The sequence below is a fragment of the Pungitius pungitius genome, chromosome 5 (genome assembly GCF_949316345.1).
Source record: "Pungitius pungitius chromosome 5, fPunPun2.1, whole genome shotgun sequence".
In the NCBI taxonomy this organism is placed as follows: domain Eukaryota; kingdom Metazoa; phylum Chordata; class Actinopteri; order Perciformes; family Gasterosteidae; genus Pungitius; species Pungitius pungitius.
Genome location: NC_084904.1, coordinates 14,058,782 through 14,081,298, shown reverse-complemented (window position 1 = coordinate 14,081,298; position 22,517 = coordinate 14,058,782). Strand labels below are relative to the sequence as shown.

Sequence of the window (22,517 nt, the reverse complement as noted above, 5' to 3'; positions counted from 1 at the left end):
TCTTTGCCTACATGTCTTTGCCCTCCCACTCTCCTTTTACCCTTCCCTTAATCGTCCTTTCTTTTTTTATTCCATTTCCCGCCCCTCTCCCCCTCTTGCTGTCTGTCCAACCTGTTCAAGTGCAGAACAAATGCACTTCCAAGGCTTAACAAATTAGGTTTTCTACTTTGTATATGCGTTATTCTACATTGGATATGAGGTACGACTTCAGATTGTTTAAATTTGAAGGAGACCTGTCGAAGGAGGACTCTTTTATGACACAGTAACGATAATGGAGAGAGTAAAAGAGAACCAGAAAGAGCGAGCGAGAGAGAAAAAGATTAATAAATATGCCAGGGCTTCATTTTAATTGAACTTGAAGCATATGTTGCAAGTATTTACAATCCGTCCCAGATGTTGACTTCGGCCATGTGCACAGCTCTTCCCAGTGCACCACGAGGCAGCTATTAGCTGGATAACCTTTGCTCCAGAGGCTAAATGGGGTATTACATGGCTAAAAAGTACAGCACCTGTTTTTCATTGCATGGAGGACCCCTTGCAGGCTTGTAGCCTTGAATCACTGCATGTGTTTTGACTTAGCAGATTCTTGGGGAGACGTTAAAAGTGTCTTTCTTGTGAGCAGGCACTGATATAAGTTACTTAATCTCAATGAATGTCCAGCATCTATAGTAATTGATGGGGACGGCTCAGATTTTAAAGCCAAGCAGGAAAACACAGAGTGAAAGAATGTTTGACGCAAACACATTTTGTGTCTTCCTCTCACCTCCTCCTCCTTCACACTGTGTTTTGTACGTGGGAGCATTGACCTTCAACATGGAATGTTGCTTCTTATTGCGCGCACACACACACACACACACACACACACACACACACACACACACACACACACACACACACACGTGTACAAAATGTGTCACTTTATAAACCCTGCAAAGGGATTTCTTTTTCTCGCAGTATACTGGCGCAGTTTTTAACCTCTATTTTTAACTTAAATAATCGTAAACATATAAGCAACAAGCATTAGTAATCCAATAAATGGATGTTAGACACAAAACTATAGAGCTTGTACACTTAAAAATAACCGTAGCCACCAAATGCGTCAATCTGCATAATATTTACAATGCGTAATACCAGAAACATTGAGCAGCATCTATCAATCTTACTGGTTAGACCTTATATATATATATATATATATATATATATATATATATATATATATCCTTAAAATTACATGGGTGTGTATTCATATCCATGTATTTACGACTTCTTGTCCCCTTGACCATCCCTACTTCATCAATACTAAACAAATGCATGGGGTTCTACTTTTAGTTAAATCTTTCTTAGCAAAGAAATAAAAAATGAAAAAAAAAACGTTTTTTATTGACCTTTTGTACTCCCAATACTGCTGAAGTCACATTGCGAGATTTGTACATGGTGAGATAGAATCCCCATATTTACAATTCACTGGCTGCAGGGGCTTCCGTGTTCAGTGTAGCCTGCGATGTCTCGTCTCACCTGTGGGCTCAGCGTCCAGAGCTGGCATCACGCAATCACCTTAAGGCTTTGCATGGGTGGGCGTGTTTGTGTGTTTAGATGAGTGTGTTTCTGTTGTGCGTGATCTCACTTGGTGTTAGTGCGCAGCGGCTCAGCTAGAGGGTGGCGGGGTGGATTGGGGGCTGGGCTGACTGGAACAAGGGAGAGAGAGAGAGAGAGGCTGAAGGAGTGAGGAGATTACCTTCACACGGTTGACTGGTCACTGAAGCGCTCATGCTCCGCTCAGCTAGGCTCCACTAGCCTCAGGAGGACCTGACACAGATAAGATACACACTGCAATCATGTCCTGCTCACGGGCTTACTGCTCGGTGCACTCCCCCTCCCTTTCTCTCTGTCTCCCTCCCTCCATGTCTCTCTGTATCTCACAGACACACACACACGCGCACACGTGCGCACGCACATATAACACAAGCACCTTGAACCGACCCCCCATGCCGTTTCTTGCTCTCTTTCCCTCCCTTAAAAGTAAAGCTGATAGTAAATCAAGAGTTCACATCTAAATAACTTCCTCACATTGACATGACTGAATTGAATTAAAAGTTATTTTAATATTTGATAAATATAGTGGACCAATTTTCCCATTGTTAACCATTGTTTAATTTGTGTGTAACGACCTATAGGTTGTTGTTAATTGTTGACCTCTTGTGTGTTTTTGTCAACGGACGTCCCGTATTGCAGGCTTCACATCCATTTCATGTCCCCTAACTCCTATGTTTGTATTTATCTTCTATGTATTAGTCTCTTTCTGTCCCCATCTCGGCCTCAGCTGCTGTCTCTCCATCTATGGATCACGAAGCACTCCGATATAACGCTAACTCAGGCACACACTTGGTCCCGGCGTGAATATATGTGGGAAAAGGTGCAGGTTTTGTGACTCCTCTCTCAGTCACGGCGCCGCGCAGATCGCTCAGATAGCAACAAAGCATAATGTAATTGGACTAAAGAGAGCACTGGGAATTGTATCAATTCTCTGGAAAAAGTGTGACTGAAATGTTGTTCTGAGGAGGCTATTGAGCTCGTGATGCAGCGGGTCGTCCTCTGGTATCTTGGGGGTTTTCAACTGCTGAGGAGAATGGGAATGAGAGTAAGGGAAAAAAGGTTGAGTGTGTGCGTCTTTTCTTCTCGCCGCCTGTGAAGGATGAAAAGCGTCACGCCATAAAAGATGCTTTTGACTTTTCCGCTTCATTTTTCCTCCCATCTCAGTTTCTTCTTGCGTTGCTCAGCAGAGACGCTGCTAGAAATTGCATTTTAATCATGTTTTGCTAATAGATGGAGGAATGAAAACAAAAAGGAGGGTGAAAAAGGCATGAAAGGCTATTGTCTCTATGCAAAATGCACTGCATTGTGTGTTTGTTTTTCCTCTCACATACAAACATCAGGTGGATCATCTCTCTATTCCCCCAGATACATATCTCTTGCTTTGTCTTTTGCTTTCAATACTTTATCCTTCAATCTCTGACTCTTTGCCATCCTTTTTAACACTTTTATTTTTAAATATGGCCTTTGTTATTTAAATCAATGGTGTTGCCTTTGCACTATAGCTCTTTTTTGTACTTATGGAGAGTACATCTACAGGTTAACAGAGCTAACCGTATATTCACCACTGTTATTGTAGAGATTATAGACATGGGTCCTCCATTGATTACAGCTTTGCTTCAATGGACCCAAATAATTAAAAGCCTCATATTATTTAACACTGCAATTTCATTTTTTTTAGGTCTATACAAAGGTGAGTACTAGAAAAAGAAAAAAAAATTGTGCCTCTCCTTGGGATTGCAAGGCTAAATCTGTGAGAACAATGTTAATCTTAACTTCGGGCTAGAGCTTTTTCTTTATATTGGCCAGCTTCAATCATTACACGTTTACCCTCATTTCTCTGGGTTGTAAAGAAAAACATCTTACTGTAATCCATCCACAAGGACCCTAAACCAGGCCCCTGGGAGGACAGCCGTGATAAAAACTATATCCTCGAGGATATGTTGGCTTCCTGGCACTTTGAGTGGATACGAGCAATGGTGGTAAGTGGGCATGCGTGTGGTTCTGCCACTGACTCCCGATGCTGTCTGTCGCTGTCTGTCCGATGACCTCTGTCTGCTGTCCAGTCTGGGGTTTTTGTACAGTGTCCCCTGTCCACATCTCAATCGACACCCACGCACTGCACGTTTGGCCCGGAACCCCCGATCCCCAAGCCTCTGCCTGCTGTCTTCGGTGATTGAGAAGCTAATGGGGCTTTAGCATGGAAGGCTGTTCCCGTCTTTTCGTGTGGCTTCGCTGTAGACCTGCAAGGTATTGAGGTGCAAGGGGGTTTTCTACTAAAGGGTGGCGTGTGTAGTGGCTCTAGTGTATAGATTCTGTGCAGTGAGTAAGGGCCATAAGGGAATACATTCCCTTTACATTTTTTCATTTTTTTTTACCCAAAACAGTTTTTTTGTTTTTGGAAGCACTAATTGCATACATCTTTATTATTTTCACAACTTAGGACTCCTATCTCCTGGATAATAAGCACCAAACAAACCTATTTCCTAATGAATTTCAGAATCCTGTTGTGTGTGTGCATGTGTGTGCATTTGTAGGGTGTTTTTGAAGACGCTTGTGAGTTTTTTTTTTTTTTCTTAAAAGTTGCTACAGAAACTGTAGGATTATTTCATTTTATTGGAGCAAATCCCAATGCTCATTATGCCTAATGCAGCAATGTCTACTCCCCCAACTGTTATTGTTCTGAATCACACAAGCGACTGAACCAACTGAACTTGTTGACTGATGAACTATGCATCAAAGGATTGCGGCGTGCACTCGTTGCACGCTAGGTGAGGAGTTCTCTCATCCACTCAAAGTTACTCTCTTCGCGACTCTCACCAAATAGGAAGTTGAAGCTGGCACGCTCTCAGCCCTCCCAGTCTCTCATTGGACAGAATGTGGAGCACAACACTTGACAGTATTGTTGTCTGAATTTGAAAGTCAGACATGTAAGAAGGCAGCCGCCACCTTTTCTTTTAACAAGAGTCATAAATCTGTAATGAGCACAGAGGATGCATATTTTATCTACTTTTTTGAAGACGTGATCTCTACACTTCACAGCGGTGCACTCTCGCTCCGTCGTTTTTATTTTTTTCCCTCCAAAACAAAGTTTAAAACAGTGGATGTTACAGCTGTTTCTTTTGCGTGTCTCTGAACATGAATATGTAATTAAAGGTACAAAAAAAGTTTGCTTTACACACCTAGGTTAAGAATCTGATTTGGAGAGAGAGAGAGGGGTTTTGCTTTCTCTTAAAAGGGTATATATGGTCATTTAAATCCTACATTTTTAAATATAGCTCTACTCCATCCATTACATGCCATTTAGCTGATGCTTTTATCCAAAGCCACTTACAATAAGTGCATTTTAACAATAAGGATACATACTCAAAAGAACAAGAAACAGTTTCACAAGTGCAATTTCATCAAATCGATTACATTTTGAAACTTGACACTTGCTATAGATTATAGTTATGAACAGAGGTAAAATCCAATATTTACTTGAACAAACTACTTAATCCAGTTGAGGCTGCAGTATCCATGCAGGCTGTTTTAAGCCAACAAAGAGAGAGACAGAAGAACAGAAAGACAAACTGACTGACAGACGGACGGAGAGGGCGGTGGAGGGGCTGAAGCAGATAAACCAGGCCAACAGAGGACAAGAGTAATGTTGTCTCATTCATCACACACTGCCAGGCTGGATGCTGGAAAGGACAGGGGAAGGAGAGTGCCGGAGCAGGGGACCAGAGGTGAGGCAGAGTGGGGGGGGGGAACTGGGCAGGCTCAGGGTGCGGGGGTCTGGTGGCGTTCAGTGGGAGGCGAAGAAGAGGGACCGCAGAAGTTGTGGGCCGGTAGTCATTTATGAGTGTGTGTGTGTGTGTGTGTATGTGTGTGCGTGCGCGCCTGACCTCGAGTCTGATGGAGTGCTTGGTTTGGTGGAGGTGATGTGAGACCCCAGGGATAGATGGGTAAAGACGATCAGCGGCCAACAACCCCCTGCCACCCTACTCGTCACTGTGAAACTTTTCTCCAGCATACCAAGCAGAGGTCAAACTGAAAATAAGCCACCACCATGTCTTTATTTCATTACTCCTTTTCTACTCTTCCCTCGCTTTTCCATACGCGTATGTTCATTCTCGCGAAGGGCTGGCGTGGAGGAAGAGACTAGTTACAGCATTGTGTCTTCCTAGTCCACCTTCTACTTGACATTGAGGGGGCAAACCTCAGCGCACACACAGGAATTCTCCAAAGAAAACTCACACGCACATTCTCCTCAAATTCACTTCGGGCCTATGGGGGTACGCCGCTTCAAATCTTAACGTGGCCTTTGTGTGTGCGAGCCGCCTGATTAGAGCCGGGAGGACGTGCAGCACATCTCAACACCGTAGTTAAACTGATATTTATGTGTTTATGATAAAAAGAGAGGGAGGGAAATAGAGATGTGTTCCCAACATTCACCCATGGATTAGTTTCTGTACAAGATAAATTATTTATTAAAGCGGCTGCTTACAAAAAGGAAGGGGTGTAACATCTGCTTGTTTCATGTGGTGCTGGCAAGGGGCCAGTTGCATGGTGGCATCTGAGGCCGGTCGCAGGGCCTTTTGTCTCGTCTAGTTGTCATTCGCTGACAGAGGGACTGTTCTTCTAGGCCACTGTGCTGCCAAGTTTATTGATTATATCCCTTCAGGGACTTTAAAACTCCCAGGGGGTCAAATCTGTAACTCGTCGCACCCCTGTGGCGCTGCAAATACTCAATACAAAAGATTAAAACATAATAGTTTGAATTTAATTCTTGGCTCCAATGGGACAGGTTTAGGACCTGGAAGATTTAAGTTAAGTGGTCAACAAGAGAGACAGAAAGTTCTCCATCACTGCATTTGACTTGCTGCCAAAACTTTAAATAGCAGTTGCGCACATTTTCATTAAAATATGCAAAGCAAATTTGTCTCATTTTGCTGATTAACAAGCAGATTATCTTTGATCACTGGCGGTCTGTGCATTTTCTACTTGGGCCTTCTGTGCCGTCTAACCACAGTTTAATAACCTAATGACCTTGTTATGATGCCACTGTTACAGGTTATTTATTTTGTATAAAAACCTCATATTCACATAACACTAACATTTAATGTGAAATAAAAAGTTACATAAAGCTCAAACCTACAAATACTCTTGTAAGTCACATTTATTTACAACAAAGCATGACAAAACAATCCGTCAAAACTGCAGCACTGAAACACTGCAGACTCAAGAGCACGGGCCAATAAAATAGTAAATATTATATATATATATATATATATATATATATATATTTTACTATTTAATAGAAAAAACATAGAAATCAACACGCTACTGCAATTTTAAAAACACATAAGCAGTTCACTTACCAAATGCAGCATTTTCAAAGCTCTTGCTGAACTAAATACTAAGATCTGCCAAGTAACTTTCTGTTTGGTCAGTTGGCCAGCGTGACTTTTTTCAATCACGGCCCATGTTAATGCTGCGCTTAACGTCAATGCAGACTTATGAGGCTCCCGGGATGATACTGCTGCGTCAAAGAATACGCCAAACATGTCAAACTAAAGATCTGCTTGGTTAAAGACAATGACCACCAACAATATGGTCCCCATACAATTGAATCTGCAGAGGTACGTAGAGGACCTCGGGCCTCTCACATAGAGACAGGGGGGCTGAATCTGAGCATCAGTCGCAGAGCAACAAAGAGACAGTTGAGAAAATAAGCTAATGTATGATGAGAATGAAGAAAATAAGCTAATGTATTTAAAAAATGTAATGCTAAAATATAACTGATGCTGTTTTAATAAATACAGATTTATTAACTTTACAGTATATTCTCCCGGTTCATTTTAGAGACACAGCATTCGCCAATTTTACTATGACTCTAAATATTTAGTCCTGTGTTGATCCGAACAAAAATAGGGCTGGACTGAATTCAATAAAACCAGTGAATACTAATGAGCGAATGACAGCCTTCTAACAGGGAACAGTGTTGCACTTTCATCAATCACTTAATTATTGTTATACTTATTTGCTGCAAGTCTAAAAAGACAGCCAAATATCTTGTTGATGGTTATAGTGTCATGATTTTTTTCGTATCCATATTTGATATTTTTTCAAATAAATTGCACATCAAGTTTTAAGTAGACAGAAGATGCTAATTGTATGCGCTATTTAGTATTCTGTCACTCTTAATTCTTGCACAGGCTTTGGAAATTGAATTTGTGTCGCCCCTAAAGCATTTCTCGACTTGCTCAACTTTTCAATGTTTTTTCTTTGTTCCTGGGGGGGAAATGGGAGGGATGCCGCCTCCCTCTGCAGTTACAGAATCAACAAGAACGCTTTCAGATGCCCTGTGGGAGCCACATATTAGCATCCTGTCACGTTTTATATGACATTTCAATTTTTACTGTGCTGCCGAGTGAGGAAGGTAAAAAGAAAAACAAAGGAAAACAGGTGCAATTTTACAACAGCGGAAATGAGCAGCAGCCACTAGTGGTTCAGACTCCTTTTGTGGTGTGATAGGATATATGATGCTGCATTATAACGAATATGCTTATCATTTTTATGTCGCAGCCCAGCAGGGAGAACAATGTGATCGGAGGTTAAAACGGTCTCAAATGTCTCTATTTCCATAGATATAGGACAGATATTTGAGTCCGTGGTAATAGGCTAGGTCCTCAGTGACCTCTCTCTTGTTTAGCTCTAGGCCTTGGGTCAGTGAAGAACAAACTGTCTTTGTAAAAGTTTACAACGGCTCACTTTGCACTTTTGCTTATAGATGTACTCTGGCATGATGCTATCTCCCTGAAAGAGAAATGGAGCAGTCGAGTAGACGGAGCCAGTGAGCATTTTTCCTTTGTTGAATATTTAATCTAGTCTTTCAAGGAGTTTACCACATTTGTTTATGACAATTTACCAGCAAGTGCAATGTGGTTAGCCTGACTGGGCTATTTCTATGCATGCATGCATGTATGTGTGTGTGAAGGAGAGAGAGAGAGTGTGTGTATGTGTGTGTCCTGGGCTCTCTCTGGTGTCACTGAAGGTTGTTTATCTTTAACTCATGCAAACAGCTCGCATCACTTTAACGAGCTTTCTCCGCCTCTGTCTTTGCTGATAGGAGCACTCCCATGATGCAGCCTGCTGCACACGCTTGTACAAAGGGGGCTCAGTGCTGAACTGATGGGTGCTTGGCTGTGATTTCATGTCACACTCAAATACAAACAATGATGCAAACTTTGGACATAACCGCAAAGGAGAAATTTATATGCCAAAAAAGACTCGATGAATATTTCTGCAACCAGCCTGATGAGAGTTAATTGGTGTCAAGATTTCTTCTACACATAGGAACATTTCACTCAAAGAATAAACAAATCGTCTCAACTCAGTTTTTTTTAGTTAACCTTACACAACCATGGAGTTCTGACTTCACCCAGAACTGTCATTACATTCTAGGTGGCCTTAACCATTTGCTAAACAAAATATTATAAAATGATTTTTTGAAAGGAAATGCACGTGCAAGGGGATTAAGCCAAGTAAATATATTGTACATCATTTGTAAATACACTGATTTATACTTTGTATGCAGACAAAAACATTTGCACGTCACCATAACGTAAAACATATCTACATAATAACAAACCTGTCTTTCAGTAGATGAAGAGTGAATGTCCTGCCAGCCGACAGCAATGACAAGTTTGTAGTGGACAACCAGAAATGGCAGTCGCGCTAAAATACAAGCCTAACCCGTTGCATCAAAATGCATGATGATAAACTCATTAGAGAAGCTCATTACATTATCTGTCTGAATGATTCAAGCCATGAAGCAGTTTTCTATAGAACTGTGATTTGTAGCACGCTTTGAGCGTTAACATGACTTGAAACTGCAGCCAAGTCAAAACGAGAGGCCTGGCAGATATAACTCTATTAGCCGTGCCTTCGAGTCTCCAAACAAACCCACTTAGTCTTCCTGACAGACACGGGAAGAGACAGGAGGATGAGCGGGGTCTGTGCAGGAGACTCCGGGCCTGTAGTCTCGTCATCAAGTGAGACGAGAAACTAGTTTGAACTGGTGGCTGACACCTATGCACACAAAATACTCACAAAACCACAGAAAGCACATCGACTGTCTTGAAGAGCTCACCTCCCTCGTTCAAATATTTCAGTTTGTTGACAAACATCTCATTTAACAGAAAGCTTCTTTGACCTTGACTGACGTGTGGATGAAAGTCTTGTCTCCTCGTCTTGCTTTCACATATCCCTGTCTTTTAGGGATGACATTGCATTCTAAAACCAACCTGCTCAAGGGCCCTCATCCTATAATCTGTGTCAGGATATAATATTGTTTGTAGAGTCACACAGCAAGACCAGGTGTGCAGATCAAACTTATCTAATAGCTGTAGGGTGTGTGTGCATGTGTGCATATTAGGTTCCATTATAAGAACAGGTTGCCTCGCTCCATATGTGCGCAGTGTGCAGGGAAGCTGGGAAAACAAGGTTCTCCGTGGCCCTCGGTGTTATTGCTACCTCCCGCCTCCCCGAGCCGTGTTTGAAGACAGGAAATACGAGTCACACCGCAGTCCGAGGTGCATGTGGCAATGGTTTATACTCCAATGACCTCTGACCTATCGTCTACACCCCCGCCCGCTCTCTCACACCACTCCCCTGGCCCTCAAACGCACTCCCCTGAAAATAAAACGACGTGACCCGGCCTGGCTCGGCTCGGCCAAGCCCCGGCGAAGCACAATAGACCCTGCCTTCTGAGATTTGTTTGAGCGAGCAATGAAAAACAGATGGACACTGAGAAGAGGAGGAGAGAGAGGAAGAAAGAAAGGGAGTCTTGTAAAATATTTGCAAAGAAAAATAACCCTGGGACGCCGTCTAATTATATCTATTTGTCTTGTGTGGTTTTGCTGGGGAGGCCGCGCGGTCTCCCCGAGCGCTCCACGGGTCATTTTTCACATTATCTGATCCTGGGTGGAGAGTAAAAAGAAGAGGGTGGGATTCGGGGCAATGGCGGGTGTTTTGGGTCTCAATGGGACGGATGTGGTGAGGGGGGGTTGCCTGGCCTCAAGGAGTGAAATGTGGTCGAAACCTACGGGGACCGAGAGGTTTCATTTCTTTGACTACTTTATTGTCTTCTCTGGGTATTATGAGGCGGATTACTCAGAGTTGTACCCCTCTAATCGAACAATGTCCATCATTCTTCATTACTACACAGCAATTGCTGTTTGAGCAATCATCTTTCTGTTTCTATCAATCTCAATGAATTAACTTAAATTCCTTAAACAGCAAATATTTAATATATTCATATATATGTGCCAGCACAATACTGTAAACTGCCCACCCATGCTCGTGCCACTGAGCGCTCTCGTAATTCCTCTGACGGGAGATGGTTGTGTTCTTGTTATGAGCCCCTTTTGTCCCCTCAGCATGCCCGCCAATCACGTCCAGCAGCAACTCGTCTGCGTGTTAATGTCCTCACTCAGCCAACGGCTGTGGAGTCACCTCATTCTGCCCGGTCCCTTTCTGTCCGTTTTCTGTCACGCAGTCAGCAGGCAGCTCGTTGACTGTTGCATGACTTCTACAACTCACAATGAGGGGGGCTTGGGGAGGCGGGGGGGTATTTTAGATTGTCTCCTTAGTTTGTGGTTTCTCGCAGTATTCTATTTCTATTTGTATACTATTCCAATTTCCAAGCATCGGAAGTTGAAAAGGAAGAGTTCTTCGTGGTGGGTGACAAGGTTTAATAAGGATATTAATGATGTCATGGTTGGTGACATCATCACAGTGTGCCAGCCAGCAGGACAACAGAGCTCTGCCCGGTCTTCTGAGCTGTCTTGGCAGGAGAGAGAGAGAGAGAGAGAGCGAAAGAGAGAGCCCAAAGATTGATGTACCCATTCAGGCTACAGTTTAATTCTGCTCCTCTATTCACATATTCAAATTTTCCTCTGTGAGCGTTTTGATTTGTTCTGCCGACTTTATATCTTCATTAAAGCACTCCGTCAGTTGGTGCAGGATATCCGGTGATTTGGCTCCCCACCCCGAATCTTTGACGCTATTTAAAATGTATTGTTTTCAAAAAGATGCCCAGCTTCTGTTGTCTCTTTCTTTCTCTCAACTCCCTTCTCTTCACTGTTTCTCTCCATCTCTCCCTACCCTCGCCCCTGCTTCACCCCCCCCCCCTTGCATACATCTCTATCTGTCCTCTTACAGGACTCCGAGAGAAAGGGCTTCATGAACAAGCTTTATGCCATTCAGGACGTGTGCATCAGTGTGCAGAATGCGCTGGATGAAGTGGCCTCCTATGGCGAGAGGATAAAGAAGTGAGTCGTAAGCCCGCTCCTCAGCATTGGGCCCGCTCCGCTCTGCTCTGCATGTCCCAGTGTTTTTTTTTCCTGCAATGCCAGGTTGCCCCGCTTTCCCTTGCCAGCCTAACTGAGTATGACTCAGTTCTGCTCTCAGGAAACACTGCCAGCGTGACACTCGGCCCGAGAGACAAACACACAGGCTGTCCGTCTTTGTGTCCATCACATCTCACTTAACCCTGCATGACCTCTTAACTGAATCATGTACATACTAGATTAAACACATCCCTCCACACACACACACACACACACACACACACACACACACACACACACACACACACACACACACTAAACCATTCATTGACTGTGCGCCCATTCATACACAGCCATTGCTATTTTTAAATTGATGCATACAAAGTGAAGGGATTCTAGTTTTGATTAAAATCTGTAATAGAAAAAGGAGTCGGGATACAAGTTGTGGTTATATTCAAAAGCATTTTGAATCGAGCTGACACATTTGTGACCCGTGTTTCTGTAAAACATTTTCCTGATTAGATAGTGTGACCCATTTTCACCCAATGCTGACCTGTAAGGCTTGGGGAGCAAAGTCATTTCCCTCTGCACAGTCCAAGGGAATGTGATAAATTTGCTGTGCAGAGGCACGCAAATCACCTTGTTTGGGTTGAAAAGAAATAAAAATGCCTTGCTTGACTCTACCGCCCTATTCCATCACGGCATGTTCGGCTCGACTCCGCTTCGCCGTTTCACCACGTTTTTTCTCTCTTTTCAGCACATTTAACTGGACTGTGCCTTTCTTAAGCTGGTTGGCTATTGTGGCTTTCGGCGCAGCTACCACCATCATCTACTTCATCCCTCTACGATACATTGTGCTAGCATGGGGTGAGCTGTTTTTCATGTACTCAGTGTAGAAGTTAAATTCTGTAGTGGCAGAGCAATGTCCTGCATTTTAGGTTTTTAAATTTGGAACTTTCCGTGTACTGTATATCTCCTAAAAACGATGCATTTACTTGTTCAACACCTGTTTTCCATCCATTCCCTACTTGCCCTGACCTCTTTCCTCACTTTACAGGGGTGAATAAATTCACCAAGAAGCTGCGAGACCCTTACACTATTGATAACAACGAGCTGCTGGACTTTCTGTCTAGGGTGCCGTCAGATGTTCAAGTGGTGGGTTAACTCTCCGTTTTCATCGGTCTCATCTTTTTTTGACAACACATCTGTCAATCCCAGACATGTGGAAGGGTTAGGCCTCCTTTTCTTATCTCCTCTATCTCTGTCTACTTTCTTTATTTCTCCTCCTGTCAGCCGGTGGCACCTCACTGTTGCACTTTTCATGCAGGGTGAACTGACTACCCATTGTTTTAGCCATGCAGACATTTAATCTAATTGCTTCAAAGTGGTTCCTGTGTTTTCCTATTAATAGCTTCCTAGTCTAATTCAATTTCCACGTACATAGCTGGAGCTGTGTAATAAGATAACGGGGTTAAGTGAGTTTAGTGCCCAGCATATAACTAGGTTGATTGATTCCATACACATGCACTCACTCACAATTACAGTTAGCTGTTGTTTCCAAGCTATGCTAGTAATTGGAACAGAGTGTAAACCAACAGTTAACCAGCCCCATGTGGTTTTGCTTCTACATTAACCGTGAGATCAGATTAACTTTGTGGCTGAGGACTACAGATGCTTCGTTAGGGAAAATATACCCACGTAGGTGTGTGTGTGTGTGTGTGTGTGTGTGTGTGTGTGTGTTAACAGTGACGTGCTGTGCTGCTCAGGACAAAGTGCAGTTTAAACTGCAATTAAGCGGCAACTTGTGAAAGTCGTTGTGCTATCCAGGAGTGATGGGGACCGCTGTGGCTGTTAATCCCTGCTGTGCAGAGTTCAATACGCACACAAACACACGCGCATATGAACGCAGGCATACACGCACGTGCAGGCTGTAGCTGACCCGGGGCCTCTGATACCACCAATCGCCTGCCACATCAGTGCTAACACATTTCCTCTTTGATCGCATATTGCTGCAACTTCTTTCATCTTTACGGGGTCCTAATCCTTGCTCCCCTGCACACCCCCGTCCGCTAACCCCCCCCCCGTGTTCTCCCACTTTTGGCCCCCGTACACAGTTGCGTGCTGTGCGCAGGGTTTTACAGTTTCAAAGTTTACTGAGGCCCACTGCAGCAGTTGGCACAAGGCAGGTAGCCCCGGGCTTAATGAGCCTGAGCTGTCCCCCACTGGGGAAGTGCAGCCACCATACACACCTGGAGACAGGAGGAGCGCTGCAGTGAATGAGGCCTAGGCCTGGCAGGTATGAGGCCTTTATAGGCCCCTAATGAGGGCCTGCTGGCTCGGGAAGTCGGGGGCAGACATGCGGCTCTGGTCCGATGCCCGTTCTGCTGGAGCTATGCCTACTGTATAAGTTATACTGTAAGTGCTACTGTAACAGTTTTCGTATTGGTAATTGTAGCCAGGTTTCACTGACTGACGGAGGCTTACCCAGTAATGAGGGGGAAAGACAAAGGGAGAGGGGTAAGGAACTATGAGGCTGAAAATTGAAAAAAAGGCAGAGGAATTGGGACAGAAAGTATAAGGATTGAATATTGGAGATGACTAGTTTGATAATTTAAAATAAGGTAGCCTTGTTTTTAGTAATAAAATAAGGTCAATGAAATTTAGATTCACTGCCCAGTCACACTCTGGATGACTAATGAAGAGCTATTTCAGGGACCCGGTGTGACCTAACGCACATTCAAAATCACTCACACACACACACACACACACACACAGACTCACACACACAAACACGCGCTCTGCCAGTAGTGGAAGATGTGAGGCGGTTTGGGGGTGTTTCAGTGCATTGTTGCGCATCATCTGGAGGCGCCTCAGTGCAGCCAGAACTGATGAGATCCTAATGACTTTATATATAAAGGGCATCCACACTTGGCCACAGCCCATCATAACGTATGTCGCTGTACAGCTTTAGGTCTCTTAATAGTGTGGTCATCTTTTATTTTCTCTTTAAAGTGCACATAAAAGAAACTTTGCGTCTGGCCACAGAGATACCAACTTGTCATTGGTTGCACAGTTAACGGAGGATGTGTTAATCTTGCAAACCAAGCTCCTTAAATCTATGACACTGGACCCTGGACAGCACTGTCAAACCCCCTTTTAAAAAACAATCTGGGTGGTGCATGGGAGCTTCAATGGGCAGAGTTACCTTTTTTTACCACCTGAACAGTTTACTTAAGTCATTATCTCTCTGTGAGCAGCAATGTACGGAGTGCATGTCTGCCTGAGGGAGTCACTGTTCCTCGGACCTGGTTTTGCGGTTTTACCAGCGTTCGCTATCGTTACGGTCATTATCATGGAATCCTTCATGTCCTTTTAAACGAGGCAAAGCGGAGCACCTTTATGATACCGGGTATTCCCTACCTGGCGTTTGGGAGGTGTCAGTGCACTAGTATGTTTTATGACACCATTAGCCATGTGAGCTAGGGAGTGCGTAAGTAAGGCCAAGGCAATTAGCATGCCAAGTGGCCCTTTATGGTGTAAGGGAGCTGGATCAAACCCGCAGTACAAAAATAAGCATGAATTCCGACTTGGTGCCTAATGAGCAGTGGGGAGTTGGGTTAATATTTTTAGAAAACATTTATGTTGGGGATGAAACCTCAATGGACACGAGGGTCAAAGGCAGGATAGTTAAAGGTTAAAACGTTGGCAGATGCCATCACTTACCTCTGCCAGAGCTCCCTCTCCCCTCTGCTGTGTCCTTCCTCACTTAAGTGACAAATATAAACACTGCGAGGGGCCTCTTAGTCACTATTCAGTATGTGTTGTCCCACAGCAGTTTAAACGAGAAAACTTTCCATTTCTTTTTTTGCCGTTGTACAGTTTAAGTCCCCTTGACATGCCTTTTTTTTATCCAGCCGGAGACACAAGTGCTGAATCCTCCGATGTGCAGATGTGTGAACTATACACACTACGGTTTCCCCGGAAATATTTAATAACCCTTATGCTCCATTAGGCGTCACATGAGATGAAACCCGCTGAGTTTTTGTGTTCTGTGGATAGGACTGGAAGACAGAATAACACAGTATCATTAAATGTTTGCTCCCTCGCCTTTCTTGACTTGAGTTATTTACTCGCCTATTCTTTTTTTTTTTTTTTTGTCACCATCCTTGGTTTTTGCCTCGTCTGTCTGCCCACACTGGCATCATCAAAACGCAGTCAAAGCTTCACTGCGAGGGGGAAGGAGAGAATGAGAGACAGTGAGAGAGGGGGGGGAGGAGCAGGTCCCGGGATGCTTTGTGGGTAACACCGTTAAACGAAGCGCGGTACACGGCGCCCCTTCAGCAGAGCACACTTCAAAGCCTGTTTTGCACTTGTACTGTCAACATTTGGGTGAGGAGAGGAGAGGAGAGGAGCGAGGGTGGAGCAGCCTTTGAGCAGCGCTGGGTCTTTACCCACAGCCTCTCCTGTCGATGTTCCCTTTAAGCTCCCCTATTGCGCTACCAAATTGCTCATATTCTCTCCGCATTCCCGCACTTTTTCCCCCTTTCACCCAATTTCACCAGTTTCCTTTACTTTTGCTAACGTCCCACTTTCTCCTCGCCTACTCTGCCTCTTTCGTGTCTCTTTTTTTTTTTTAAACTCTTTTTTAACTAGCTCTTGTTGTCTGCATGGGTTTGCTGGCTTCGGTGTGCGTGTGTTATTAGGTGAGGTGAGCGGGGGAGCCAGGGGTATAGCATCAGGCAGGCCTGTCACCTGCAAGGTGCAATAGAAGCCGTGACGCATGAGCTCCATTTCCCTCGGCTGGCAGCGCTTCACGAAGAAGACTCTCGTTTGATGGAGATATTGTTGTGGTTTTTTTTTTTTTTTGGGCTCGCACCCTTTGTTTTTGTTGATCCCCTTTGCTTCTCTTCATGAGAAACAAAAGCCCACTTTCTACTGACGCGCAAACTTTTCAGAGTTTTTTCGTTCGGCGCTCAAAAATAGTTTGGACAGGAACGTCAACGCTGTGAATTAAACCGCCGTTTTCCTTGTTGCTGCTGTAGGCGGTTGGCCCCGCGTAATGGGACCAGCCAGTGAACCCGCACAATACCTGTCCTACTTTTGGATCCGTGGTAAATAGCTTAACGCTTGCAGAATGAGTTGCATATGGGAAAATATTTTCTTTTGTGAGTTTTCTTTCAATTGTTTTATATTAACAGGCGAGCGTCCTTGGAAGTGCGGCGCTTTGCGGATGTGCGGTTGCGCCGTCACTCATGAGCGAATTCAAATCATTCAACCATTATCACAACTGTCATGATCGCAGCGAATGTGGGCGCTGTGCCACGACTGTCACCCCCCCCCCCCCCCCCCCCCCTCCCCCTACCACTGCACACACCTGCACACACACTGATGGGGGCTATATAAAGCCTCTCTGTCCTCTGGGGTACTGCTCCGTTGTCTGCTTTAGTTGGCAGGGCTAAAAAAGGATCCACACACACACACACAAATCAGAACAGTATCTGTCATCACCCGAGAGTCCAAAGACCCCTCTTCTTCTTCATTGTTTTCTCTCCTGTTTCCTCTGTTGCTTTGTCCTGCTCTCTGCCCCCCCGTCTTTCTTTCTAAATCTGACCCGTATTTGTCTCGCTTTCCCATCATTACTTTCTTTCCTTGTTTTCTGGCCTATTTCCTTGTCGTCTTCTCGACTTACCTCACTACCCGGCCCTGTTTGTACAGCTGTTTAGTGGGATGTCCAGATCTGTATCAGTGCAGTCTGGCTGCCTAGTGAGGCGTAGAGAGCAACACATGCTGGCCTAACCACTCTGGAAGCACCTCAACAGGACTTAGGTGACCACCGCTGTGAGACAGAGGAACTGAAATACTCCGCTGTACCACATGCGTGTGTGTGTGTGTGTGTAGTGTGTGCAGTGTGTGGATTTCTATGGGATTTTAATGATACAGTGGCAGGGTGTATGCTTGTGTGTATATATGTGTGTATATATACGTACATTCATTCATTCTCATTGCTGGTATCTCTGTGAGGGTATGCATGTGTCTTCATTGGTAAGCTCACACACAAGCACACACACACACACACACGGCTGTATGCATCTCAGATTCGTACAACGCAGGCAGAGGCTACTGGAAGGCGACAGTGGGAACCAGTAGAAGATGGATGATAAAGGCTTGTATCCCAGCCGGTGCTGAGCGACACCGCTGTTCTCGTCCACAGCAGACAGACCCACCACGAGACAGAACAGAGGAACCGTATCGGCGTCAGTTTGTTGTCTGCCTGGAGAATCAGAGGGGGTGTCAGTCAGTCAGGCAGGCCGTCAGGCAGAGTAGCCTACCGTACATCCCACAGATGATACTGGCTCTTTGGTTATGTGACTTAAGTTGTTTTTCCCGTTCTCTATTAGTATTCTGATTCAGTGGCTATTGCTTGTCAGTGTCTTGAATGTGTCTAGGCTAGCGACTGTATTTGTGTGTGCACGCACAAATACATGCACGTCTGAAAATAAGAGACTGCCAAAGTGACAGTCCCTGGTTGCTGAGGCTCAGCCCCTGTGATGCGGTTACGTCTGGATGTCCATCACCTAAGAGCAGCTTCATTCTAAGCTCTGCTCACCATCTTTGCAAAGCGTCACATGACGTGAGAGTCACTTCCCTTTGGCAGAAGTGGGCGACGCTCCCTCAATGATGATGCCGAGGCGGTTCTGCCGTGATTGGAAATCTGCCACTTAAATGTATATTTTGTAACACATTTTATTCAAAGTCTTATTCGAAGGTGGTAACACAAAGTTTCTAGTAGTGCAGGACAGCAAGTTATTAAAGCCAAGTGACAGTGAGCTCATCTCGGCATTGACATTAGAAACGGGGGTAACGATGGTCGACCCGATCTACATGATTTCTTTAAGGGGTTTCTTTGTCTACATTTTCCTACGTATTCAGCAATGTGTTGATACGGTGGTAACTAAAACTACCAGCTAAGCTTTGGTTTTGTGGGTTACACTATGACTTTTGTCTCCTTCCCATCTCTCTGGCCTTTCTCTCCTAAACATCTTGCAATGCTGTGATGACTGTTGTCTCTCCAAGACTTTCCCATGAGTCCTTTTCCTGTTGTTTGTTTGTGTGATCCCTTCCCTTAGGCCACTGTCCCACATAAGTGGAAGTATGTGTGTACACGCATGTATTTGGACCTTTGAACAGTATGCAGAGATTGTGTGTGTGTGTGTGTGTTGTAATCAGTGTGTAATCCCTTCCCTGAGGCCACTGTTCCACACAGCTGGACTCAGAGAGCCTCTGGAGGGTTTCTGTGCTATTCAAGCATCCTTTGCTCTTTCCACCTGACCGGGTGATGTGTGTGTGTGTTTTAACAGGTGCAGTACCGAGAGCTGAAACTGGATCCCAATCCCAGTCCAAATAAAAGGAAGAAAAACAACCCGGGGTAAAATGACTGTGTCCACCAACCCTTCTTCTTCACTTTCCTTCTTGTGGTCTATTACTGGACTCTGAGGAGCAGAGGAAGACTGCTCCGCACCAGTTCAGCTCAGCTAGCCTTCCTTTTTTTCTTTCCAATTTTCTTTTCTGTCTTAAATTGCTGATGACGTACAGTAAAGTTTCCTGAAGTGTAATTTTTGTATTTAAAAAAAAGTGATAGTGCAAGAAATATCCCCATTAAGCTTTTGATTGATTTTTCAAGGCGTAGGTTTGGATGGAATGACCTGTGCGCCAATCTCCTTTTTTCTCTCTTTCACTCTGACAGCTCGGACGACTTCGTCCATCTGCTTGCCAAAAGTGTCACACAATGAGTAAAACGAGTTTTAACATTTATACTTACCCGCCCAAAAATTGCATCTATTTTATCAGAACTCAAGCCTTATACCAACATTTTTGCATTATCACTGCATTGGACTTTTTAATATTTTTTAGAGTATATTGTACTCATCAAATGGTTTTGGTAATAAGTTCATACTTTAATTGTTTTTGTACTGAAGTATCTTTTGTGTTATTCCTCTTGGATGTGGTAATACTGTTGTGTTCATAGGAAGTGATTTGTATTGTTTCTACTTAACTCAGTCAGCCAAGTTGATTAGCAATTATGGTAGTAGCCCCCAGATACGTCCTTCTACCCAAACACAAACCTGCACCAACAGACTGGAGGCTTGTGGTCATATCCGTCACTGCTTTGATAGAATGGCCCATGACCCCTAAACAGAAAAATCAATCCACAGTAGATGCTGTCACAAACTAGTAAGTAACGCTCTAAAAATAGAAATAGATTGGGATTACATAATCACAATTTAAAAATGGTCATTTTTAAGTATAGACAGTTGGTATTTTTACCGTGCACATGTATCAGTACCAAATATCCACACAACATAGCGACAATTTAGCGTTCATAACCCTGTAAAAACGTGTCAAAGTCCCCTGTTGGTCGATCAGTGCGTGTCTGCGTGTCACATGACGCAGCAGAATGGGCCTTCTGCTGTCGGGGTGTTAGCATAGATGTCACCCGTCCACGCGGAGTGTCGCCAGGCGTTTAGGCAGACGCATTCCCTAATCTTGTTTGAAAGGCCAGTCTCCTTTCCTCTCATCTCCATGTGTGTTTGCCTCGGAAAGAATTACTACACACACACACACACACTATCACAGGCATGCATGCAGACAGAATAACTCTGCTTCTTTCAGAGATCTCGCTTACACACACTGTACCTACTTGCTCGCGGATGAAAGCATAACATCCCATTTGAGCAGGAACATTCTCTCCCTCTCAGGCGCACACACAAACACAAACACACACACACAAACACGCTCTCTGTGCTGTTGTGCCCCAGGCTGGCCGCCCTCTCCATCTGCCCCACCTCCTGTGCCCACAGCACAACTTTGATCCCTCGTTCCAGAGACAGCGGCTTGTGTGTGTGTGTGAGCCGTGTATGTAAGGCTGTTTGCGTACACACGTTTACGGAATCAAAGACACGCTGCTGTTCGCACCGTCAGTGTGTGTAACAATTGTAAATCCCCTCCAGCTGTAGACTGATGCGTGGATTCAGTCGTGTGTGTGTGTGTGTGTGTCAGCCTGTAAAGGCATGTGTGTGGCGTGGTGCAGCGGCAGTGCCAGCTGTTATCTGGTGTGGAATTGGCTGGTGTGGGCGGCCGTCAGCTAAGACGAGCAGCGCCGCGCCGTGTGACAAGACGAGGCTCCGAGGGGACGCCGGCCTGAGATGTCAGTATGTGTGTGCGCGTCTCATGCTTTCGCACATCCCCTCTCCCATCCTGTTCCTCCTCGAGCCGGCGCTCTGTGCGGCTCCCTCACTCGTCAGCGAGCCGGGGTTGCGACCCTGTCTAAAGGGACGGTCTCCCGGGCTTCTTTGCTGAGCATCCGTTGAAAGATCCCAGCCCGCGCTGCATTAGAGCGGGGGTCGCCATCCCCCACGTTCTGCATCTTTTTGTTCCCGCTCCCCCTTTTGTCTTGTCTGCTTGTCTGTCTCCCCCGTCTTTAGCCCACCCCCCCTTGCCGTCGCCTGTTCCCTCTCCTCCCTTCCCTCGCTCGCTCTTTACCTATCCATCTCCATGCTTAAATATCAACAGGCTTGGATCTGTCAGTCCGGAGAGCCATTGATTTTGTTTTGTTGTTTAGAGGAATCCACTTGAAAGACAATAACAGACTGTCCCCTAAGAGCAGCGTTGCAGACTGATTATAGGCGTCCTCGGCAAACCCACTCTGTGGCTGGTGAAGTATGGCTCTTTATGGTGCCTGAAGGGACTGTTTGAATACCTGATATGTACCGTATGTTGACTACTGTATGCACTTATTTTACAGCAAATTGTGGCTATTGTGTGGTATTGCATTCACTTACCATTTCATTTTTTGTCATTATTGGATTTCAGCTTTGTTTGCAAGCAAACCAAAGTGTTTTTAGTTTTGTATGACAAATAAATCATTTAAAGGAATGTATCAGCTGTAACGTGGGGGAAAAGCACTTTTATTTGCACCAAGCTGAAATGAAACTATTTATTTTTTAAATATTTCTGTAAAGAGCTTACTACTTAATTTATGTTTGTATTTTATACAGTATGTCTGTTGATGGTCTGATAACAATGTTGTAGTTCTGTGTATGCCTGCCTCATTTTCTAAGATCTGTCTTTTTCTGCCTGCGACGTTGCCTGCCAGTGACATCATCTTCATGTGCCCAGTTCTTGTCCAATGAAATTTCAGGAAGGGAATCTGGGGGGAAAATTGGTCAGTCGGGGTATAAGAAGATTAATGTATATTTCCGGTTTGAGGAGTCAGATGCATCTGATGTATGTTGATTATTTTGAAAAAAAACAAGAATAAATATTTTTTAGCGTCTTCTGAGTCTCTGGATTATTGCAATATTTGTTTTCAGCTTCAACAATGTGGGTCGCCCACCTCACCTCTGTTGCTCCACACTGGACCCGCCCCAACAAGCTGGCTGTTTGTCGGAGACCCCGAGTGCTCATCTGCGCCTCAAGTGTCTCGGAGCAGGAGGACTGCTGCCAGAACTGGTCTTTCACTCGTGAGCGGCCTCACGTGGGGGGGCAATTTGTTAGAGCGCCTTTCAGCTTCAGACCGCAGTAGCTATTTAC

At 44.6% G+C, this 22,517-nt stretch overlaps 1 protein-coding gene across 7 annotated transcripts in view; it reads left to right on the top strand.

Annotated features, from left to right (window-relative positions):
- The window catches only part of mctp1a (multiple C2 domains, transmembrane 1a), a 100,568-nt gene extending 78,308 nt beyond the window's left edge, over positions 1–22,260 (top strand). For 3 of the 7 annotated variants that reach the window (XM_037483709.2, XM_037483713.2, XM_037483715.2), the window contains 5 exons: positions 3,474–3,572; positions 11,800–11,909; positions 12,685–12,794; positions 12,985–13,082; positions 19,286–22,260. In XM_037483709.2, the coding sequence (XP_037339606.1) occupies positions 3,474–3,572; positions 11,800–11,909; positions 12,685–12,794; positions 12,985–13,082; positions 19,286–19,357 (489 nt within the window). In that variant the 3' untranslated portion in view covers positions 19,358–22,260. Of the gene's footprint in view, positions 1–3,473; positions 3,573–11,799; positions 11,910–12,684; positions 12,795–12,984; positions 13,083–19,285 lie in introns of those variants that run through there. The other 4 variants (XM_062562380.1, XM_037483714.2, XM_062562381.1 and 1 more) reach the window with 3 other exon arrangements.
- The last annotated feature ends 257 nt before the right edge of the window (positions 22,261–22,517 follow it).